The 24,385-nt window shown below is 33.0% G+C and overlaps 1 protein-coding gene across 1 annotated transcript in view; it reads right to left on the bottom strand.

Moving 5' to 3' along the window:
• The window catches only part of CSMD3 (CUB and Sushi multiple domains 3), a gene marked incomplete at its 3' end in the record, with an annotated part of 1,277,483 nt that overhangs the window by 312,752 nt on the left and 940,346 nt on the right, over positions 1 to 24,385 (bottom strand). Inside the window, exons 23-24 of the mRNA XM_027771421.1 lie at positions 11,818 to 11,987; positions 6,085 to 6,241 (exon numbers count right to left, since the gene is read on the bottom strand). Of these exons, the coding sequence (XP_027627222.1) occupies positions 6,085 to 6,241; positions 11,818 to 11,987 (327 nt within the window). The remainder of the gene's footprint in view (positions 1 to 6,084; positions 6,242 to 11,817; positions 11,988 to 24,385) is intronic.

The raw sequence follows: 24,385 nt of genomic DNA on the forward strand, positions 1-24,385 counted from the left end.
TGGCAGCCAATGTTTTGAGAAAAACAAGGAAGAAAATGGCTTGACCCATGAGGAATTAGATTCTGCGAGATTGGAGCAATAGAAGAGCAATGGGATTCCCTAATGGTAGCCAAGGCCTGAGCAAGCTTATCTTACAGACTTGTTATATATAAACAGCATAGTTGTCCATACTTTGATAATGTACTCAAACTGGAACTCACTGAGAAAATTATTTGGAAGAACGGGCACAAATGCAAAAGGCTAAGTAAGATTTTTCTTAATGCTCTAAAGATGAAGGCTAATTATATTTAACTTGCTTTAAAAAAGTAAGGTATTGAGGCTTTCTTCCCTAAAAGTTTGTAGGGTGGTATAGATGATATAGAGCTTTGAAACCAAATATATATGTAATTTACCTATTTGTAGAGGAAGATGAGAGAAACTCTTTATTTTCTTCGTATATTAGTGCTAAAACTATATATATATATTTTTTTTTTTTTTGGAGAGATTTTCGCTATAGGGCGCGTGCGCTTGCCAGACAGACAGAGAGAGACATAGAGACAGAAAGAGAGAAATCACCCCCCAGGGGGGATGGTCACGCTGCAATCCCTTCTCCTCCATTCTCCTCTTGGGATCTTGGGCACACATGCACACGCGCCTGGCGTGAGTTTTAAGCCACCAGGTCCGGGACGCGAACCGCGGTCGACTATGTGGGAGTCCAGCGACATAGCCATTATGCTAACTGCTGGTTCCCTTAGTGCTAAAACTATTAATAACTGACAAGCCAAGTGCTTTTTCTTTCTAACAACCACCAAGAGTCTCTGGGCTTCTGTAACAACATTAATCATCAAAGCATGTATTAACTTAAAATTTTTTCAATTATATTTTGAAATATCTGTAGTAAATATTGCAAATTATCTTCTCAGTATCTCTTTTCTTCTTCCTCACTAACAAAACCCTAATTTTGTTCTCAGCTATAACAATATTAAGCAATATAATGATAGTAGCCTTAAGGCTAAATCAGTAATTTGGTTTGTCAAAAATTCAATTTTCCACCTTGCCTTGATGAAAAATTAATGCATGATTACATAATCCAGTTTTGGACAAAAAGAGGATGGGATGATAGTAAAAACTCCTGAGGGGGGGGGAAGCCTTGCATTTCTGATGAAAAGGGCATGTGTGGTTTGCATTGTTTAGTCTCCCTCTTTCCTGCCTTGAACAAACCCAGAGTTACAACAGTGACCATACGCCCATGTTACAACAAGCATAAGATGAAAAAAATGAGACTTCTAAGGACACTACATCAGAACAATGAGTGACATCCTCATTGACTTTGTTGAGTAGTAGAGTCAAGACCTTCTCTCTCTGTACCATTTATTATATAGACAAAGTGAACCCTGGTTGTTTAAGCTATGGTTAAATTTTCATTACTTGAAGCCAAAAGCAGTATCTCAGCCACCGTTTCTGCTGTCCACTTGCTATACTTAATGATTATATAAAGAATGAACCAATATGGCAATGGAATTCAAATGTACTTAAAAGTGCGTTTTAACATATTTTTATCTCATCCAAATGCAATTCTGTCTACTTAAACTGAAAATAAGAAAGTATCAAGTATTACTGAGTCAACAAAATTAATAATGGGAGAGAGAGCTGAGGCAGCTGTCCTTAGACAGGGCAGTCCAAAAGGTCTGCTTGTGTTGAAACTAGAATTGTGAGAAGAATCTGGGCATGTAGGATTAATCTGAATTAGATTATTTGCCTTGAATGTGCTTATTATGTTTTTTCTACTATTTTTCCATTTCCTTATTCCTGTTCTCTTTCCCGGAAATACATCCCACACTTTCAGAAACACCAACACAGCCTCTAATATTGTCTCTTCATGAAACTGTATTATCCTTCCTTTTCAAATGTTTTATGTCTTATTCCAATTCTGTCAATGTACATACAAATGTTCCTGAATGTGTACTGTGGTTACATCACTACAAACTCATCATAAAGTGAAAATATCCTAAGTTCAAAACGCATTTAATACCCCTAACCATCAAACGCCGTGTCTTAGCCTCACCTACCTTAAATATGCTTAGAGCACTTAGTTACAAGCAAGCTTCCAGTTAAACAAAATCACCTCACGCAATAGTGTTTTGCAATAAAGTAATAAAGAATACTGAATCAAAATTCAAAAATGTTTTGAAAGTGTATTTACTTAATTCTTTCAAGAGAAAGAGAGAGAAAAAAAAGCACTTAAAACAAACACAAGATCACAAACAGGCATGTGCCTGGCATGTACGGCTCAGCTTGGCAACCAAACCTGCATCTTCCATATAGTTTGGGAAATTGCAGTGTCACACCACTGCTCACCACTGAGGTTAGGCTAAGATTTTAAACATGAAGTACGATTTCTACTGAATGCATGTCACTTTCTAACCATTTTAAAGTGTAAAAAAAAAAAATACACACACACACACATTAAATTGAACTGTTGTATGTTGGGGACTATACTGGGACCTTCTCCACATTACTCAGGGTTCTCTTACATGCTTCAGAGACAAAGCTGGCGTAATTGTGAAGAGAACAGACCACAGATAGGAAAAGGTGATGTCACCTTCGGGAATGACTGGATATAGAGATTCAAACACACAAACATGGTCTTTTCCATTTTTCCTTATGATTGAACACCTTATGCACATTATCTCATATTTGCAAGTTGAGCAATCACTGCTTCTAAGAATTTTGTGAATATTTAAAGTGTGTGGCCTAGTAGAATCTTATTTTCATAAAACAAAAGCATTTTAGAAAATCAATATTCAGACCACATAAAAATATGTAACAAGATGCAACTGAACTGAAACTAACTATTGATAGTATGATGGAGAATATCTGCCTGAAATACTATTCACAATATATTTATGAACAAGTATATTACAATGCAATATGATAACTGTTATACTAGCTATATTATCTATATCAGCATCAATCTATCTATTTGTTTATATAAACTACTGTGAAGAAATATTGAAATGTTGACTAAAATTCTGCTGAGAGAATTAGGTATACAGCATTGGAGAAATACATGAGATAGATCTTAAAGTTTAGCAGTTAAGTTGGACCCAAGATGAGTAGGGCATGCCCAAAAGAGAAAGTGTTCTAGACACTGGTACTACAATGAGAAAAACAATGTACATATGTATTTTGAGAATGGAACCAAACTTCTTTCAAAACTATAAAGTCTGTATTAACTATTTAGATAATTATTGATATGTATTGTAGAAGAATTGTCATTGTAAATATCAGAAGTCATACTTAGGCACAAATATAATGATTTTAATAGTAAGTAGATGTGTTCTACTTCTAGAGCCCTCCTCAATAGAAGGGCTAAGATATTTTAGTTCTTGATATAAGGCTGAAAAATTTTATTTCTAAGACTGAAAAATATTTATAAATGTATATTTTCTCTTTTCAAAATAATTGCTTTTATACTCTAATTCAAATTTTATAGCTTCCATTCTAAATAATGACATATGTACTATAATGAACAACTAGAGTTATTTAGAAAAGGAAGGTGACTTCAAATATTCACTTTGTTAGGCTTTCTTTTTTTGACATCTTATAGATCATACTACTGACAATAAAATCAATTTTATTCATCCTAGATATTTGAGCATCCCACACAATTTCCAATCTAAGAATGTCCTTAACGTAACGTTCTGCAATTTTGGACCAACATGGGAAGTTTCTACTGGATCTAAGCCTGCATGCCTGTGATCCCAGCTGGCTGAGGATGCATCACAACATGCACACCCTGTTGAGAGCACATCTTGCTGTCACTCTCTCCCCATAAAGTAAATAAATAAATAAATAAATAAATAAATAAGCAACATTTAAAATAAAGTTTGCCCTCTGGGCAGATCATACCAATCATATTTGAGTGATAACCCTAACTACCATTGCTTTGAGTCCATCAGACATAAGCCCTACAGACTTTCTAGCTTGGAAAGAATTTTGTCCCCTTCCTCCAAACACACATATACTTTCTGTTTTCCAATCATAGTACCTGTGCCCAGGATACTGTAAAGACAATTTGCTTGTACTTTCATCTGTCTTTGGGAGTACTCCGTAAGAAAGTACACCATATACACAGTTCCAAAGATTTAATGATATATATTAAGCATTCATTTCGTTAATTTATGTTTAGCTAATGTCAATGTTATAACACTTCCAACACAGGTAGAAAAAAGTCTAGTAATCTCTCACCAGGATGTTTTAATGGATGTTTTAATATGAGCCATTATACTCTATTTCTTATATCATTAAAATAGAATATTTTCACAAATGTTAATTTGATCCAAATTCCCTTTAAGATACCATGTAATTTCCTTTGATGCTATAACCTTTTAAATTTCCCAGTTTTTGCAATAGTTTACTAATCTGACTTCTTGAGAAAATTTATAGTGGTGAGTAGATTTTCTCAAATATTCTAGCAGTAATGATTTCTGATTATTACTACTTAATTTACTTTGCCATAAAATGAGTACTCTGAACATCTAAAAATCAATTTGATTTTATGAATTGTAAATTTATTAAACAACAGCCAATAATCACCTGTTTTGCATGCACTTTACTTTCTTAGTGGTGTCTTACATAGTGTAGAAAATAACTATATGACTTGAATAGACCTTATTGCTTCTCAGTGTAATTCTTCTGCTTCTTATACTATTAGTATGAGTAAAATTCATTTATTTCATATAACAATTAATGATTCTTAGTCTTTGAATTTTTATTTAATTGTCATAGTAGCTGACTATGATATAAAAGAGGTCTACAATATTTATTTTGAATAAGACAACTCAACATAAAAACACAAAACCTAAAATTTTAGCTAATCTTTGGTGTGAAATAATGAGAATTCTTCCATTTAACATTAGTGAATGATCAACAATAATCACTACACAAGTATTGCGTGTATTTTTGCAATTACCGATAGAAGCTCAAATACTATATTTGCATCTGTTTAAAAACTTAATTGTATATCTTGGCTCAGCCTCAGTGGTGCAGGTGTTAAGTTTACTGACCTAGTCTTGGAAACCACAAGCTGACTACTTGCTCAAATCCTGAATCTACCTGAAACATGCCTGGTGAATGTATGCCCTGGAAAGCTAGGATATCAACATGACCAGACTTTGTTGCGAGTGTCTGTTATTTCTCTCTCTCTCTCTCTCTTCTATCCACATGTGCATACACTTACTATTTTTCATGAATGATATAAATAAAGTAGGGCCAGCTCTATTGCCTAGTGGTTAAGAAAGCACAATCCCACATATCCCACATGGCAGACCAAGGTTCAAATCCTGACCCTGGCAGCTTGAAAAACATGTCAGGTATATGTGTGTGCATGCCTAAAATCTAAACAGGATGGGAAAATGGAGGAAAAGGAATTGTAGCATGACCTTACTCGATTGGGGAATGCTTTCTCCCTCTTTTTTTTCTTTGTCTCTCTCTGGTGAGTATATCCTCTGGAAACAGAATAAATAGATAAACAAACTTATTTTTGAGAGAGATTTTTACTATAGGGTCAGTATTCTCCCCAGAGATACGAAAAGACAGAAAGTGAGAAATCATCCCTGTGGGAGGGCCATATTGCATTCCCTTCTCCTCCAATCTCTTCCTAGGTTTTGAACTAACATGCACATGCACCTGGCAGCTGGGTCTAGGATTTGAACCATGGTTGATCGTGAGGGAGTCCAGAACTTTAACCACTATGCCGCCTGCTGGCCCTGATAAATGAACTTTTTAAAAATCTTGATTTTGTATCTTAAATATTGAATGGAGAAAAGTCTGCTATTTAAAAAAATACACGAGTCAATAAGGTAAAGATGCAAATTATTCAACCTCTGTGACTTTTAGTTATTTCAACTGTGAAATGACAATAGCTGAAATAACTGTAACTTATGAAGTTGTTGTTAGGATCAAATAAAATAACACATGTTGAAGAGAGTTGTAAACTGAAATTAGATCATAAAATACTGGATATTTCTTTACATGTTAGGTACATTCTAATTATTTTATAAATATCAGTGTTTGGAGAATTTATTCTTTTAAAATACTTACTGGTATAGACAAGTTGAAAGCCTTCATCTGTCCCTTCAGAATCAGAATTAAATTCTAGCCAGAGCTGATTTGAAGTACTACTAAGTGTCAGTCCTCGCATAGATGCACCAGTAAAAGCACCTAGTAGATGAGTCGTTTTATCTTTTCCATCATAAATCTGAAAAATACATTTATAATTAAAATGAAAATGTTTAATAACCAATTAACAGCATTCATATCATGAAGAAGAGAAATTATTCTACTCTTCCTAAATCAGGTCAGTACATATTTCTCAAGGACAATTATATATGTTCTTTCCTACAGATATCAGGTGGAAGAAAGTTAGAATCCACGTGGATAACATAAAAATTTCAAGCTTAGTAAAGTCTAAGTAATACTTGAATCATTTCCTATATCTCCTGTTATTATAAAACCAGCATACTAGGGACCAGAGGGCATAATGGTTATGATACTAGACTACCACGTAGTTGATCGCAGTTTGAGTCCTGGACTTGGCAACTTAAAACTCACGCTGGGTATGTGTGCGCGCATGCCCAAGATGATTTTTAGGTGGTACACAATGACATTTTTTATTACTATATCAATATGCATGATATACTTTTTTTAAAAGAAAGGGATTATTGCTATAGGGTGCATTCACTCACCAGAGAGACAGACAGAAAGTGAGAAATCATCCCCAGGGGAGGGGAGGCACACTGCAATCCATTCTCCTCCATTCTCCTCTCTGGATTTTGTACACACACACACACACACACACACACACACACAAAATCACTGTGAGTTTCAAGTCCCACTGTCCGGGACTCAAACAGTAGTCTGCCATGTGGGAGTCTAGCAACGTAACTATGACACCACCTGCTGGTCCCAACATGATATGCCTTTTTTGTGATTCATTGTTTGGTTTAGTTTGATAATTTTTCTAAAATGTTACATAATTTGTAAATAAAAATCATGGTTTTTTTCAAATTATTTGTATTAGGTTTTAATATTAAGGCTATGTTAACTTAATAAAATATTGGAGACAGGCAGTTTCTTTTTTTTGGAGAGGTTTTCGCTATAGGGTGCATGGGCTCGCCAGACAGACAGAGAGAGACACAGAGACAGAAATCGAGAAATCACCCCCAGGGGGGATGGTCACACCGCAATCCCTTCTCCTCCATTCTCCTCTCGGGATCTTGGGCACGCATGCACACGCGCCCAATGTGAGTTTTAAGCCACCCGGTCCGGGACTGGAACCGCGGTCGACTAGGTGAGATTCCAGCGACATAGCCATTACGCTAACTGCTGGTTCCCAGAACCACATGGATCTTGTATTTGAGATTTATTTCTTATATTTTTAGTCTAATTGAAATAAAATATTGAAGTATATTTTTATTTACTTGGGCCTTTTCTCCCATTTTATTTTTATTTAAAATTTGTTATTTTTTATTAAGTTAACATGATATTATGAAGACATTGAGATCTTCTATCATGTTAATGAATTTCTTTAATGAGACTCTAATTTGTTAAAAGGTCATGTTCATCTGGTTCTACTACTAGATGAACTAAAACTTAACATTTCTATATTTTAATTATCAAAACTTTCATAATGGATCAGGGCCTGAGGTTAGTTATAGTATTCAGGTCCTCCTAAATCTCTCAAGTCAAACCTATTATAATGAACTGCTTATCAACATTTAAAGTTCTTGTCCTGAATGACATGATATAATTAATGCACAATCAGAAGGCATATTTTCACTCATTTTTCTAATGAATTAGCAAGTAAAGTGTTCTATGAATTTGAGAACAGAAAGTAAATTAAAAAGTAAAATGAAAAGAGAGAAATTACACATGCACATAAGTATAATCACATAAACTTCCGAATTATTTCTCCTCCTAGATACTAAAACTTTCATTTTTGGTCATTTGCTTTACAGGTTAATTTGGAAATTAAAATACATTTTCCAAATAAAGTGAATAAATGTCAAAATTTGAATGAAAGAGAAAGAATACTTTTTACAATAGTTGTCAAAAAGGACTCTTTTCTAAAACATACCATGTTCTTTCCAAAGATATCATGAAATAGAACAAAGAACTTCTATTTGTGTTCAATTGTTCAGGTTTTTGACATAGGTATATAATATACCCTTAATTATAGATATATATTTTAGTCAGGGCATTTGGGCACAATGAAGCTTTGCACAGACCTTAGCTTAGATTTTTTTTTTTTTTTTGACCCTTAGTGCCAAAGAGGGGGAAAGGTTTTATTAAATCTAACATAGCAGCCTACACAAATGAACATTGAGAGAGTACTTTTGAGGGGAAAATTAACATTTACCAATGAACAACAAGCAGAGTTGGCAAACATATGATGGACTCGTGTGTTGGGAAATGTTTAACAACCAGTTCTCAAACAAACAAAACTGGTAAATGTGTCTATCTAATATTGAGGTCAATTTTTATTCTTTTTTGTAATAGTGTGCTACTGTGAAGTATTTAAGTTAAATATTTTGGTGTATAAACTTTCTTCATTTAAATACTAGGACCAAAGAAGGATATATGCATAGAGTAGGTGAATCTGCAAGTGAGTATCTGGATTGTGAGCTGTCAGTGAGAACAGCTGTATATGTGTTCACATGGAAAGAGATGTAGATATACACATTCTGTCTTTGTTTTTGTCAGGATTCAATACAATATCATATAATAAATGGAACAAAAATAAAGAAATAAACTTCCTTCTAAACCCTATTATCATACAAGAGAATGTCACTCCAAAGAATGTAACAAATTCTAACACATAAACAAAAACAAAAACAAAAACAATATTTTTAAAATCCTTCGTCCAAGGTATAGAAGGTTCTAGAATGGACTGCTTGTTTTCCTTACTTCTTCAGGTTTCCTAGTTTGAATGAAGAGAACCGACTCTACTTGGTGTAATATTGGAAAGTACTGGAGATGAAATTGGACTCTTGTGAATTAGTTTTGAATAAGGCACATAAGCTTCCAACCTCAGAATACTTTGAGCTCCACAATCTTGAAAATTATGGTACCAGTAGTTGGCATAATGTCACTGGACTCCCACGTAGTCAACTGTGATTCAAGACTCAGACCTGGTGGCTTCAACTGGTTGCTGGGAGCATGTGTGTGTGTGCCCAAGATCCTGAGAGGAGAATGGAGGAGAAAGGATGGCCATCTCACTTTCTATCTCTCTGTCTCTCTCTGTGTTTCTGGTGAGCACACACCTTCTATAGCAAAAACCTCTCCAAAATAATAATAATAATAATAATAATAATAATAATAATAATAATAATAATAATAATTTGTCCTTTGGTAGGTTAATTCTTCTGCTTTTGGATACCTAAGCATGCTTATGTCAGTGGGTATATTTCAACTAATAGCTGTCTGTGGAATTAATGGAAAGAGTAAGATAACATTACATATTATATACCATGAAATCAGCAAGTAAAATTCCTCCCCAAACTTACAAACCAAACTATCTCTATACAGTGGCTTACTGAAGTTATTTAATTTGTTTTTAGAGAGACTTTTGCTGTAGGGTGCTTGTGTTTGCCAGAGAGACATAAAGTGAGAAATAATTCCCTAGGGAGGATGGCTACACCACAATCCCTTCTCCTCTGGTCTTCTCTCAGGATTTTTGGCACACATGCACATGTGCCAGGCGTGAGTTTTAAGCCTCCAGGTCCAGAACTCAAACCACTGTCAACTATGTGGGAGTCCAGTGATGTAACCACTGCGCCATCTGCTGGTCCCAAGAAGCTATTTTTTTAATCATAATTTTTAATTGACATATGTGAGTTTTACATATTTACGGATATTGCGTGGTTTTCCAACAGAAGGAAATAATGTATAATGATCAAATAGGGTAATAACCATGTCCACCATCTCAAACTTTGTGCTGTGAACATTCAAATTGCTGAAGTTATTTCAAATTATAGTTCAGAATAAATCTTAGGCAAGATTATTTATAGCAGGGCAATTAAATTGGAATGATTCTATTGTAATATTCAGTATGTAACTTTTTAAACTTGGGCTAATGTATTTTGTAGAAAAATACAGAAATCTTAGAGAGTTGGGAATGTAAATTTTTATTTTTTCACTAATGAAACAAAAAGCAGTATTTAAAGAAATCCACTGACGTATACTAGACTGAGTTTTTATTGCTTTTCTTCATTTCTCACTATCACATTTCCTTTGTGTTGTGACTTTTTATTGATGTCCAGACCTTCTCAAGATGACTCAAATCCCAAAGATTTGCAACTTTACTCCAATTAAGTAAAACCTTAGTTAAGAAACACTCTGAGGAACATATTAGGGCTAGTCTATGTTATCTGAAATGACTTTTGTAAATAATAAGCTTCATTCAGCACAGAAAAGTATAGATAAATTCTAAGCATCATAGAGAGAGATTAGAAAGGACAGTGATAAGTAGGAGTGATAGGTGTGGGAATGCTCTTCCTGACTTTTAATTCATGTTTAAACAGGTGTTTCTTACTGTTGCTTGTATAATGTAGATTAGTGGCTAGGCTAGTTTACAGATCTTATCTATGACTTCACATATTTTGCCTTGATAGCCTGAAAAAATGCATTTTCTCAATTCTACAAAGAAGCATTCCATTAACCTCTTGTTGACTCCAATTTTGCAAATGTAACTTATTTTAGCTGAAAAACGAACGAACAAATAACTGGAGGTAAAGAATTTTTACATAGTGAATTTTGTTGCCTGTTGGAGAAAAATACAGAAAATAGGAATGCATATGTTGCCCCCAAATTAAGATTAAAATTGTACACACCTAGATAGCTTTCCCAAAGTCCTTACAAATCTTACTAACATATTGTTTGAATTAGATCCATCAATTATCAGCAAATTATATTGTTGGTAAAAGAGGAAAATAATCAAGTCATTGCTTAAACAAGAATCACCCCCATCCTTACCAATCTGTACCACCAAAAATTTTTTTTTCAAGTTTGTGAAAATAGACATATATTAGATTTCTTATCTGGTAAAGAAAATTATGGCAGTGAGGAAAAAGGTACATAACTATTTTTAAAATATTTAAATGTGATTTTATGAAGTGAATGCTTTTATTCTAATAATGAATATAAACTCTATTTGCCAAAACACTCATATCACAAAATATAAACCACCAACCATGGAAATATTTATTTTTCAAAAATGTTATCTTTTAAAGAGAAAGAAACTTGGTTAGTGCAAATTTTTTAAATAAATGAATAAACTTTACACCAAATATCTGTCATAACACATTGTTAGGTTTATATATTTATAAATTTGATTTGGTCATAAATACAAATAAATTTTATACATCAAAAGGTAAATAGAAGACATGAACATAAAAACAGAAACAAAATTGTTATTTTGTTTTTTTCAAATGACCATTCATGTGTTAATTTTGTTTTATACATAATTTATTGGTAAGATATTTGGCATGAAACTTTTTTAACTTTGAGATTATTCAAATATTAAATTTTATGCACCACAAGGTGAAATTTTCCTTTACTTATTACAGATAAACATTACAACAAAACATTCTATTTCAATGAAAATAGTAGGAAAATGGGAATTAATGTTAATTCAAATGTATAAGTAGTAGACTCAATTTATGGTTTATTATATATACATATATTCATATGTGTGTATATATATACAATATTTATTGACTGATGTATACTTAATGACTAAAAGTGATCAAAATAAGTATGTCTAAGTTCACCTACCTTAAGAACATCTCCTTGTGCTAAATGAAATGTTCTGGCTGAAATATTGATTCCCTTTCCTGCTTGGACCTGAATACTATAAATGCATTCATGGTTGTTTTCATAGTTGAGTGGGTAATTTGGAGATAACAAAATTCCTTCATTATTTGTTGCAGATGCACCACATTCAGCTGCAGGTAAAACAGAATATTGAAGTACAGTTTAATAGAAAGCATTATCATTGGCAAGTAATGTTATGTATGGAAGTGTAAATGCATTTTATTTTACCTAGAGCCTAACAAGAAAATAATGTACAGAATGGTTATGTTTTGTGAGTGATTTATTCACTTGTCAAATAATATATAGGAAGAAGAGACTATCGCCTATGGAGAGAATACTTCTCTATATGGAAATATACAATAGTTTCAGGAATCTTCCCCCTGGATAACAGGGTACCATGGAAAAAGATGAAAGGCAAAGTTTTTCAAAATGCATTTGAGTTTGTATATCTCTGAGCAATACATTTAAGTTTATAATTTAACTTTTCCTTAAAAAAATTTTTGACAGATTAATTTTCCTTTAGAATAATTATAATCTGCTTGTTTTCATTTTTACTCCTCTTTTGGTTCTTTTTCTCCCAATATTCACATTCCCTTGATCTAAGAACTTCAGTAATAAAAAAGTAGCCAAATTCTTCATTATCTTTGAAACCTGATATAATATTATAGTTAAAAATCCATTGCTTATAGTACTTAACCAGTAAGTGTAACAAATTGGGCATCTTTGGAAATTGTGTTACTTTTCTCAGTTTAAAAGAATAGTTTGGACTAAGGCATATTCATAATAAGTATATGGCATTGCTACCTCTCCAGGAATGAAAGTTTTCCAAAATTAAGGAAGTATCTAACTGTTATGGAGAGCTAAGAATTTCTCAACAATTTAGTTGAAATTTAGTGTTAATTTATTACTTTAAAGAGCCTGCAGTTATATTGCAAAATCAAGCAATAAGTCTTTGTAATTCCTAGATCTGACCTACAATTCAATGAACACAGTTTACTATCTTACCTAATAACTTGTTTCATATTACCAAGTCATATGGCAGGAAGGTTTATATTTTTTATAGATTTACCAAGAAAGAAAAAAAAAAGGACAAGTAATTATTTTACAGAAATAAGGTTTTAAAAAATAATGATGTATGGGAACAGTCACAGGAAGAAAACAACAAGGTGCAGGATAATGAATTGTTTCCCCTTTTAAATGCTTAAACATTAACAAAAAATAGGTAAAAAAATAAAGCCTAATGAGCAAATGAAAAAGTTTAAGAAGAAACAGTCAGTATAGTAACATAGTCTGAGATAATAAAAATTAATGGAATAATGCTAACAATCAACCAGTCACATGAGGTAATATCACAATAGACAGTAGCTCCAAATTCCTTTTAAAAATAAAAGAAAAACTCACAGACTCCCAGTACTGATTTGAATTGTTTTTATTTTAATGTTACGTAAACATGTTCAAATATAAAAATAGAATGTCCTTAAAATTTTAGCTACATGCAATTTAATACTAGTTTACACCCAAAGGAAAAAACAACAAAAACAATAAAATTAAAAATAGCAATATGTAGCTAACATGGCATAAGATTTTGTTTTCCTGAAACTAAATCCCCTTTGGCAATGTGGATCAGGAACCAGCTTCTGGAGTTTGCTACTCCTTTAATTTCACTACGCTGTGGAAGGACTCAAAGCTCCCTTGTTTTATACTATTCTGAACTTCTGAAAAAGTTTCATCTGTATAGTACAACATAATGCCACACATTCTTCACTTAGAGAGAAAGGATCATTTACATTTGAAATGCATTTCACTTATTTCTCAATAGCTTAATAGGATCTAGGAATGCTTTTGGGGGTGGTGCATGAAGGCAAATTTATCTGGACTACACAGATGATCCAGAATGCACATGTATTTGTATCAGATTATTGAGAAGAAAATGCAAGCAGTTTTAAATCCTTTACAGGATCATAGAGTTCTGAAAATACATTATTGGATCAAGCTTGCAAAACATGGATACAGAAGAGCTCAGGCATTAAAATCCAGAGACATCTGGTGAATTGAAAAGTAACAATAATAAATAAGATAAACATTTAAGTTCAAAATTAAGGTTTCTTTCTTCCTAGCTGCGTGACTTTGACAAGTTACTTCTTCTAAGTGTCAATGTTGTCATTATCATAATGGAAATAATAATACTCTTTTCACTGGGATCTTGTCTTTGTATGAGTGTCTGGGAGTCGATAATATATGTAGACAATATATATTGGGCAACTAGAACAATGCTGACACACAAGACATCAATAAATTGAAATTATCATTTCGATTATCTTAATTATAGGTACAAACGTGGCATCATGTTACATATGCCAGAAAAAGGAAAAATAAAAAAGGCCAGAATATTTAACTTGTGCCCAATGTGAAGAAATCTATCTTGCCATTGAAAGATACTTAATTATGAAAAGTTAGCAGACCCTTCCCAATTATGGAGAATCAGTTATGATATTAAAATTATTTTAAAAACTTGTATAAATTGAGCAAAGCACAATTCCTCTTTCGAAAAAAAATAAAGAGAAAAAACTACAGAAACACAGTCACATGATAAGTTATTTCAGCTGCCTTTTAAAATATACTAATTTATTGTTCGGTTATCAACATTTGAATAGGTAGTGCCTTCTGCCAGAAGTATTACTGGATTTATACTATATAATTTAAGGGAAATATTGATATTACTAAAATAAAACTGTTTTGTTATATTTTATTAGTTTGGTTGGTTTAAATTGCCTATAAACAGTTTATCACTTGATGAAATAAAATCAGAATAGAAGAATTAAGAAAGATAATTCAAATGAAATCAGTATCTTATTTAATCAGGACTGACTATATAAATTGTGAGGCTCAGTACGAAATGAAAATAAACTGCTCCTCCTTGGAAACATATTAAGAATTTCAAGAGACCAGCAGAGCATTTAACCAAGTATGTGCCCTTTCTAGCACAAAGTCCTATGGGACTACATGAGCTTCATTTCCATGAAACTGACTCTCTCGTTAGTCTCCATAACACTACAAAGTAAAATTTGTTTTGTCCACTTACATAGATGAAGACACCAAAATGAGCTTTCTTGCTAAAATCAAAGAAAAGTATGTATCAGAAATGGAATTTACACCATGACCATGTGACTTGGTGTGTAAAAAATGGTGAACATAAAATTGCTCTTTCAGGTCAAAATATTCTTTCAGTTTAAAAGGAAGCAATACTAGTAATTATCACAAAAAACAGGTATAAATTGAGACCACTCCAGATAAACTGGCACATAATAAAGTCACTTTTTTTTATACTTTATACCAAACTATTTAAAGACATTTATTAAAAATTAAAATGGGGGACCAGCAAATGGCATAATGGTTAAGTCGCTGGACTCCCATAGAGTCGACCTCAGTTCTAGTCCTGGACCCAGTGGCTTCAAACTCACACAGGGTACGTGTGTGTGCCCAAATACTGAGAGGAGAATGGAGGAGAAAGGATTGTAGTGTGACACCCCTTCGGTGGAGTAATTTCTTGCTTTCTGTCTTTATGTCTCTCTGGCAAGTATACACATCCTATAGCAAACATCTCTCTCTCAAAACAAAATAAATAAATTAAAGTATAGGCATAACATTTCCCTGGTACAAGCTCTCTTTCAGCACTTTGGCTACAGTAGTCTTGCTAGCCAACTGGGTTTAAACAAGGTCTAATGTGAAAATTAACAACAAATTTTGCGAAGTTTGACCATGTGACCAAGACTAACATTGAATATGCTTTCTAGCTCTTTTATGTTATAGCTGACACAATTATATTTTCCAAGTGTAAATCTGATCTTGCTCTTTCTTTTTAAAATACGTCATCAACAATTCAGTCCACTGATGCTGTATAAGGTCATTTACAATGTGACTGCAGTCTACCTTCCCAGCATTTTTCCTATACCTCTTGCAATTTATCTCTCCTGAGACTGGCTCTTGATAACAGTCTCACATTGACTTTTTTTTAAAGAGATTTTTGCCTTAGGGTGCATGCACTCTCCAGAGAGAGAGAGAGAGACAGAAACAGTGGGAAAGAAAGTGAGAATCACCCCACCAGGGGTGATGGTCACAATACAAATCCCTTCTCTTTCATTCTTCTCCCAGGATCTTGGGCATACATGCACATACACCCAATATGAGTTTGTTGTTGTTGTTTTATTTATTTTTTAAGCCACCAGGTTCAGGACGCAAACCACGGTGGGCCATATGGGAGTCTAGTGACGTAACTGCTATGCCATGTGCTGGCCCCACACTCTAAAATTTTGAATTGAACATGCTGTTTTCTCTCCATGTAAACACTGGCACGTATCTCAAGGGATATGAAAAATGAAGAAAAAAAGGTCCAAATAAAGAAGAAAATGGATTGATAAGGAATTATACTGTTATGGTTCTTTCCAGCATTAGGTGGCTATGATGGTATGTGAAATAAATGACATAATGGCACATTGAAATGTGAGGGATAATTCTCACAAATAGTCATGGTTTCAAGAATGTCCAACAAAAATATCATAACTTTAATTTTCCACTGTATATGACATGATTAGCAAAGCAAGTTTTCACAAAGCATACCCAAAGATGAGAAAATACAAGTATTTGCAAACCGTAATTAAATATTCTTAAAATATGTTAAGTTAGGTGAGAAGAGGAGCTAGCAGCAAAACAGCTACTTATAAAAAAAAAGACAAAAAGTAATTAGTTGATCCTAGGAAGATCAGGTTATATAAAAGAACATCAACTATGTGGGAAATTGGAATTCAAGGAAAGGAAGGCCTAGACCTCTAACTGGCAAGGGAGAATTGATAAAAGCACCATTCTCCTATCTATGGTGACATTTATGGACACATACAGCTGTCATTAAAAGTCACAAATCCATGACTCACTAGAGCGAAGTCAAGGTTTCCAGGCAGTTGCTGCAAGGAATTGCATATAGTATATAACATATGCATGTGAAAGTTTCATCACAGTAAAATAAAACTGTAAGGTCATTCTAGTAGTTAATTTATTTACTTAACAGGATACATTGCTGAGAATGTATTCTAATGTCTTTGAAGTGTAAATATCTACAGGCCACTTCAAATAATCGAATATTCTGATTTGGGGCAGCCCACAGTGTGGTGGTTAAGGTGGCTAGTTCCCACCAACCATGTAGTTTAGTACCTAACACAGTAGCTTGAGAAACACACACGTGTGTGTATGCATGGGTGCCAAAAATCCTGAAAGCAGAAATAGAGTGTGCAAGTGCTTTCTCACTTTCTCTCTTCCTCCCTTCTCTCTCTCTCTTTCTCTCTCGTGAGCACACAAACTATGTAGCAAACTAAAAAAAAATAAATAAAAAAGGAAGAAGAATCTGATTTGGAAAAACGAAATGATTTATCTTAAATTAAGTGACAGGAAAATCTCATTGTAGAGAAAGACAATTTCAAACAGAAGAAACATTTCTAAAAACATTATAGACACAAGGAGATTGAAATAGGTTCTAGAAACTGACAGACTCAGTATAACAGAAGATTTATTTTTGCAAGATTTAACTAGAGGTAAGCTTCTCAGGATGAGAATAGTTTTTGCTGTTTATCTGGGGTGGTAAGAAAATAATGTTTCTGCAGTAGGTATAAATGAAGATGCTATTGAGTAGGAGCTGCTTGTTGTTTTTGTGGAGGGGGATTGCTTTTGTCTTTAAGGCTAGAAAGTCGATTGCAGAAGATGAAGAATAGAGGAGAATATTGAGAGATCCATTCATAAAATACATTTTTGGAAATTTTAGGTCAGAAAACTATTGCTTCAGTAATTAGGGGTTGCAATGTTTTCCTGCAGTGAAGTAACAGATTTCTCCCTATCTTAACATTAACCCATAATCTGTCTCCCTTATGTTTTGGTCCAGAATGAATTTTATTTTATTCCATTTTATTTTATTTTATTTTTTAATTTGTCAGAAGGCATGTGTGCTCTTAAAAGAGACACAGGAGAAGGAGAAAGACAGAGAGAAAGAGATAATGCATCTCCATGAGGCAATGGTCACCCTACAATCTCTTTTTTTTTCTTTTTGGGATTTTGGGCATGCATATACACATTCCTTGTGTGGTTTTCAACCTGCAGGGTCCAGGATTCAAACTGCACAATCAGCCATGTGGGATCCAGCCACCTTAACCAGCAGGCCATGGGCTGACCCAATTTTATGTTTTGATAACTGATGTCACCATCTGATAAAAGCCTGAGTTTGATCATTTGGATTTCTGACAAAATAATGGATGTTACTTTTCTTTTGTTTCTTTCTTTTTCCCCTTAATTATCTTCTTCTTGCCCTCCCCCCACTTCTCATGCTCCTCTCACACTATCTGTTGTATCTACAATTGTTCTCCATGTTTTTATAAAGAAGCAAAATATTTAAGGGATATACTAATCACATATATTAATGGGAAATTATCTATTGATGATAACATGTATGATAATACTTTTAACTAGACTAATATATACAGTGTATTCATGGTGGGAAAATTCATTTTGCAACTTATAATGACATACAGTAGTTGAATGCATTAAAAATAAACTACGAATAAAATAATAAAAAGTCATATGCTACTCAAAAAAAAATCAGTGTTAAGCTATTACTAGGTAATAATGACTCCTCTCTTTAATATTAACTGGGAAGGATGTCATCTTTAAATCATAGAAATTAATAATACAAAGATACAAAAACATAATTTAATAGATTTTTAGGGAAATATTTTTGGAGATGGAGCCTTTAATGACTTTTATAGCACATGATTATTTTCTGGGCAGCCTCCAGTTTACAAATTTATGATAGTACCTTTTGTGAAAAATAAATATTATTCATACAAAGTACTTTTATTTAAACATACAGATTAAGAAATTTATTTGAGTTCCTAATATAAAACTCTTCCCTGAATGTGAAAATAATATATTGATAAATGTGACTTTCGTTGCTTGGATTAGAAGAAAGATGAAAACTGGAATCTGATGATAAGAGTAACTGCTACAGTGAGGAATTCACCCAGGCAGAGATACTCTTTGAATTTCAATTTTTTTCTTACTTCTGAAAACCAGGCAAGCCCGTGCATCATTAATCTCCATTACTGGGGTAAGGAAATTTGGTAGCATCTATTGTGTGTAAACAGTCATATATTTTCAGATAACTGGTAAAATGCTGCTTAGTAATTGGACTGGGAAATTTGAAAAATGACCATGATCAGAGAAGTTTACAGTTATTTTTTTTAAATATGCAAGCAATTGACTCTCTTTTTTTTATGCTATTTTGATAGAACCACAACAATTTCATGTAAGGATATGAAATCTCCTGATAATGAGGAAGAAAGGAAAGGTAGGACTAACTTTTGATTTTATTTAGTCCTATAGTTGTTTTTTTTGTATAATGCTTCATCCAACTTTAATTTTAATTATATTTGAATTCAAATTTTATTCATTCATTCATTTATTTTAATTTGACCAAAGAAACACAGAGAAAGACAGAGAGAGAGATAGTGAAAAAGCAAGCCATCAGGTCCAGGACTCCAACTGTGGTTGGCCATGTGGAAGTGTCCAGTGCCTTAACCACCATTCCACCTGCTGGCCCACCTTAGAGCATTTAAAAAATATAATCAAACCAACTGCCAGCCAGTTTGCCATCCTCCTGGCCCCAAGTTTAGTGCATCTGTCTTAGAATATTTCAGTTTAGGAAAATCATGACAGCGTGGTAGAAACAACTACTTTAAAATACTAAAATTAAAATTTATGATTTAACTGGAATATTTTACTTAAATTCTCAGACTACTGTATACCTGATCTGAATGTGTGTTCAGTATAAATAGCCATTAAATGTCATTTATACTCCAATTTTTATGTTTCATCAGATGTTTAGGAATCTATGAAATTTAACTTTAGTTACAAAACATTCAGCGGGGTTGATATCATCACATTGTTCTAGCACACAGAAAAAGAAGAGCTTCAATCCTTAAAACCTACTTTTGTCATTTTATGACACTTAAAATTGTTTAATAAACATCTTTTTTCAAATAAAAATAAAATAGAGAAATTTATAATATAAAGAATGTGTAAGGCATATACTAGTCAAGTTAAGGTATTGGTAGCAAGCAAATACCTCAACCTGAAAAAAAAGTAGAGTTACTTTATGGAGAATAAAATCTACACTAAGTAAATACAATCACTTAAGCTGTATTGAAAAAAAATGTTTTCTTCAAAATAAAAGCATACATTTATCTATTTGTGTATAAATTTTTTGAAATCTCCTCAGATGAATCATTGGTTCTAGGATGGCATTTGTTGCAGGCAGTAACACATGTTGAGTCATTTTATATTCTCATTACAGATTCTAGCTAATGAAATTATTCAAAATGTGCCTTCTTTGTCTATTAGACAACAAGACTGCATACAAAATAGACAATTTGTCAACACAAAACAAAATTAATTCAAATTCTACTTATATGACACAAATCTCAGCATCTAAAATACAGCATCCTGAATGAAAATGTTATTTTTCAAACCTGTGGTGGATTAATAAAAATTCCATTACATAGCAGACACTTTGCCTTTTTCTGGGTGTAGAGAAGAGTAAAATAAATAGATAGGTTAAATAATAAATTGCTGTGTAATGGGCTGAGTGCTATAAGAACAAATAGTAACAAGTTTGGTGGGAGCACTATGAATGGAATACCCAATTTTTGCCTGCAGAAACTAAGAAAAGCCATAGAGGAAAAGAAATTTAATCAGGACTCGAAGGCATAAAGCACAATCTATAAAACTATTCTACAATGCCTTTTACAAAATTCTTCTTTGTTATGTTTCTTACGATCATGAGAGGTGTTACTAATTGGGTATGACAGATGTATAAACAGTACATTTTTATTTCGAGTGACCTGAGGTGTGCATGGATGTGACTAAGAAACCATTCCTTTTTCTGCTCTTCAGCATAGCAGTTCTCAGAACTGTGGATGTGGCTGTAGATTCCTTGGGGATTTTTCACTTTACATTGTAACTGTACAGTCTCTGTTTTGTATTTTAAGAAAGTGTAACTAAGAAATCAAAAGAATTTATGGACTAGTTTGCAATTGGGGGCTGCAAGAAAGGAGATTATGAATTATAGGACCAGCTGGAAAGCAGCAAGCAGCTTCTCCTGATTTTTCCATAGCAACTCTAATGGTTCTAAAGTAGATAAGCTATGAGTAGAGTTGGGTAATGGCGTTCTTTTGAAGAAACTTACAAAAGAAAGAAAAAACCTGTTGTGATCCTGCATATATATGTTTTTAGACAGTTCCAATTATAAACATTTTTAAATTAATCTTTAAAGGTAAATTCTTATGATATAAAATGACTGAGAAGAAATCAGTCCCTTTACCTATGGTATGAGTGTTCTTTTGTTGTACTGTCACATAAAGTTGCCTTTAATTTTATTTTTTCCCTCTATTTGTGTCTATGCTATGTTATTCTTTCCCTGCTCCTATTTTCTCCCCATTGTTATTATTAAATTCTTTCCCTGCTCCTATTTTCTCCCCATTTTAATTATTGTGATAGCATTTTTTGGTTTTATTTTGTTGGTATGCTTACTTGCTTAAGTTTCTTTATAGAAAAAAACACTTTGTAAAGTAAAAATTGAAAGGAGACATCTGCTTCTTATGGTAGATCATGTATGTTGAGTTTCAGTTTATGTTACTCTGAGACAAATTTGAAATAGTCTAATCATTGAAATGCTAATAAATCTTCACTTTATATAGATATTAATTTATGTAAACATCTTTATTAAAAATAATAAGACAGGTCACATTTATGTAAACATCTTTATTAAAAATAATAACACAGATAAAATTACTTCAAAGATGTGGGACAAACTGGTTGTAAACCATGTTTTTTTTTTTTTTGCAATGGTACATGCCCTTCCCCTTCATTTTTACTGGAAATACCTGTCATCCTTTGACATGCTTTACTTGACATAAGAAACAGAGTGATTATAGTGATATTTATTCATTCATTTAAAAAATATTTATTGAGTATATATTATGTGCCAATATGTTTTGAACTAAGATCCAGCTGTGGGAAGAAGAAAAAAGAGAGATTACAATCTCTATTTTTGTTTTTAAGTTTCTATTTTCCTTAGAGAAGGAAGTTGATAAGTATTTTTAAAAATAGATTAAATACTAGGCCTAAGAGTCAGAAGTGCTAAGGAGAAAAAGCAAACCAGGGAACAGGAATAGAAAGAATGTGGTGGGGGGATTTTTATTGAAAAATCACATTCAGGCATTGATCTGAAGAAGGTAAAGGGGCAAGTACGCAAATATATAGGCAAAAGCATAGACAGAAGGAATAGTAGATACAGGAGGGAATGTTTTTGGCATATTTGGGAAAATGGTGTGGAAGCCAGTTAAGCTTGAGTCCTTTTTCACTGTGGTAGAAAACTCACCACTCCGTTTCCACTTTGCTCCTGAGAGTCTATTCACAACTCAGACCCTGAATGATCCTTTAAGGACATAAATCCAAGGATATCTGTGTCACCTTGACAAGCCTTTGCTCAGAACCCTTCAATGACTTTCCAACTCATTCTAAGCAAAGCCCAAATCCTCATAATGCTGCACAGAACCCTAAATGATAGGGTCTATCTAACCTCTTAGCTCTACCCTCACCTCATCCTATTCTCCCTCTAACTCATTCCATTCCAGTTGCACCAAGCTCTGCTCTGCTTGGTTCTACTGGAGTTTTGAGCAAAGAACCGTCAAAGGGACAAACATCTAGGGACCCTAGGGATGTATGTTTTTAATGGATCATTCAGGCTCTGAGTTAAGAATTGACTGGAGGAGCAAGGGTGCTCACCACTGTTTTTGCTGTCTCCCTAACAGTCACTGTACTTAAAATTTTACATATGACACTTTGTTAAGATTCCCTTTCTTTTATTTTCCTCAGACTGTGAGCTCCAAGGAAATTGTTAGTGTCCTAGAGGTGCCATTTCAATAAACGTATATTAAACAAAATAGTGGGCTAGAATATTAACCATTAAATTAATTTTATTATTATATTAGTTTAAGTATTTTTTCAAAGTAGAAACAGACTTTAAAATATATCTTCTACAAGATCACTTGTTACTGTACAGCCTAAGGAAACATATATAGATGCTTCCTTCTTTAATTTTTATAATTATTTTCACCTCTAATAGAAAAGTTTTAGAAATGAACTAACTCAATAACTCTAATTTTTATGCTGAATCATAGAAATAATAGTAGAGAATTTGAGAAACTTAAAGCATAAGCATCTGAAAAATGAATTAATAGCCATGTGTAACAGTTAGCACTTATGTATTAATTGGTTCTTAAGAGGTTTTGGAGGCTAGCAAGTGACATGGTCCCTTTCTTTTATTTTCCTCAGACTGTGAGCTCCAAGGAAATTGTTAGTGTCCTAGAGGTGCCATTTCAATAAACGTATATTAAACAAAATAGTGGGCTAGAATATTAACCATTAAATTAATTTTATTATTATATTAGTTTAAGTATTTTTTCAAAGTAGAAACAGACTTTAAAATATATCTTCTACAAGATCACTTGTTACTGTACAGCCTAAGGAAACATATATAGATGCTTCCTTCTTTAATTTTTATAATTATTTTCACCTCTAATAGAAAAGTTTTAGAAATGAACTAACTCAATAACTCTAATTTTTATGCTGAATCATAGAAATAATAGTAGAGAATTTGAGAAACTTAAAGCATAAGCATCTGAAAAATGAATTAATAGCCATGTGTAACAGTTAGCACTTATGTATTAATTGGTTCTTAAGAGGTTTTGGAGGCTAGCAAGTGACATGGTGGTTAAGACACTGAACTCTCACATGGCTTACTGTGGTCCAAGTCCCGGACCTGCTGGCTTGCTTGCCCGTTTTTCCTCTTTCTGTCTCTGTATCTGTCTCTCTGTGGTGAGTGCACATACCCTGTAGCAAACTGGGAAAAAAATGATAATGATGATAACTAAAATTGAATAAATAATTATTTCCAAAAAAAGTAAAATTTTAGAAATACTCAAATCCTAGTGGCAGGATCCTGAGAGACATACAGAAAATGGGATTCATGCTAAATAAAGACAAAAATTAAGTATCTAACTTTATATATTTCTTTATTTGAAATAAAATACTTTATTTTAGAATAAAATGAGTGGTTATGTCTGAAAAATAAATTCTAAAAAAAAAGTACTTACTTATCCACAGAACCCATGCACAAGACCTCCATTATAGTAGTGTGTAGTGTTCATTTTCCCTTTTTTTTTTTTTTTTTTTTATCAAGAGCATGTTTGTGTTTGGAGGAAAGAGTCCTGGCAAGGGATTCATTGGAAGCTCCATTATAACTCAGAGGAAATATCCTTCAAAATTGGTCATCTAATTTTCCTCTGACTCTTACAACACATTCATTTGTGTAGCCATTTTATCTGTCATGAGCAAATCTATCAAGAGGCCTTCACAAACTTGAGTTTCATAT

Source organism: Tupaia chinensis, unplaced genomic scaffold, assembly GCF_000334495.1.
Source record: "Tupaia chinensis unplaced genomic scaffold, TupChi_1.0 Scaffold000032_1, whole genome shotgun sequence".
Classification (NCBI taxonomy): Eukaryota; Metazoa; Chordata; class Mammalia; order Scandentia; family Tupaiidae; genus Tupaia; species Tupaia belangeri.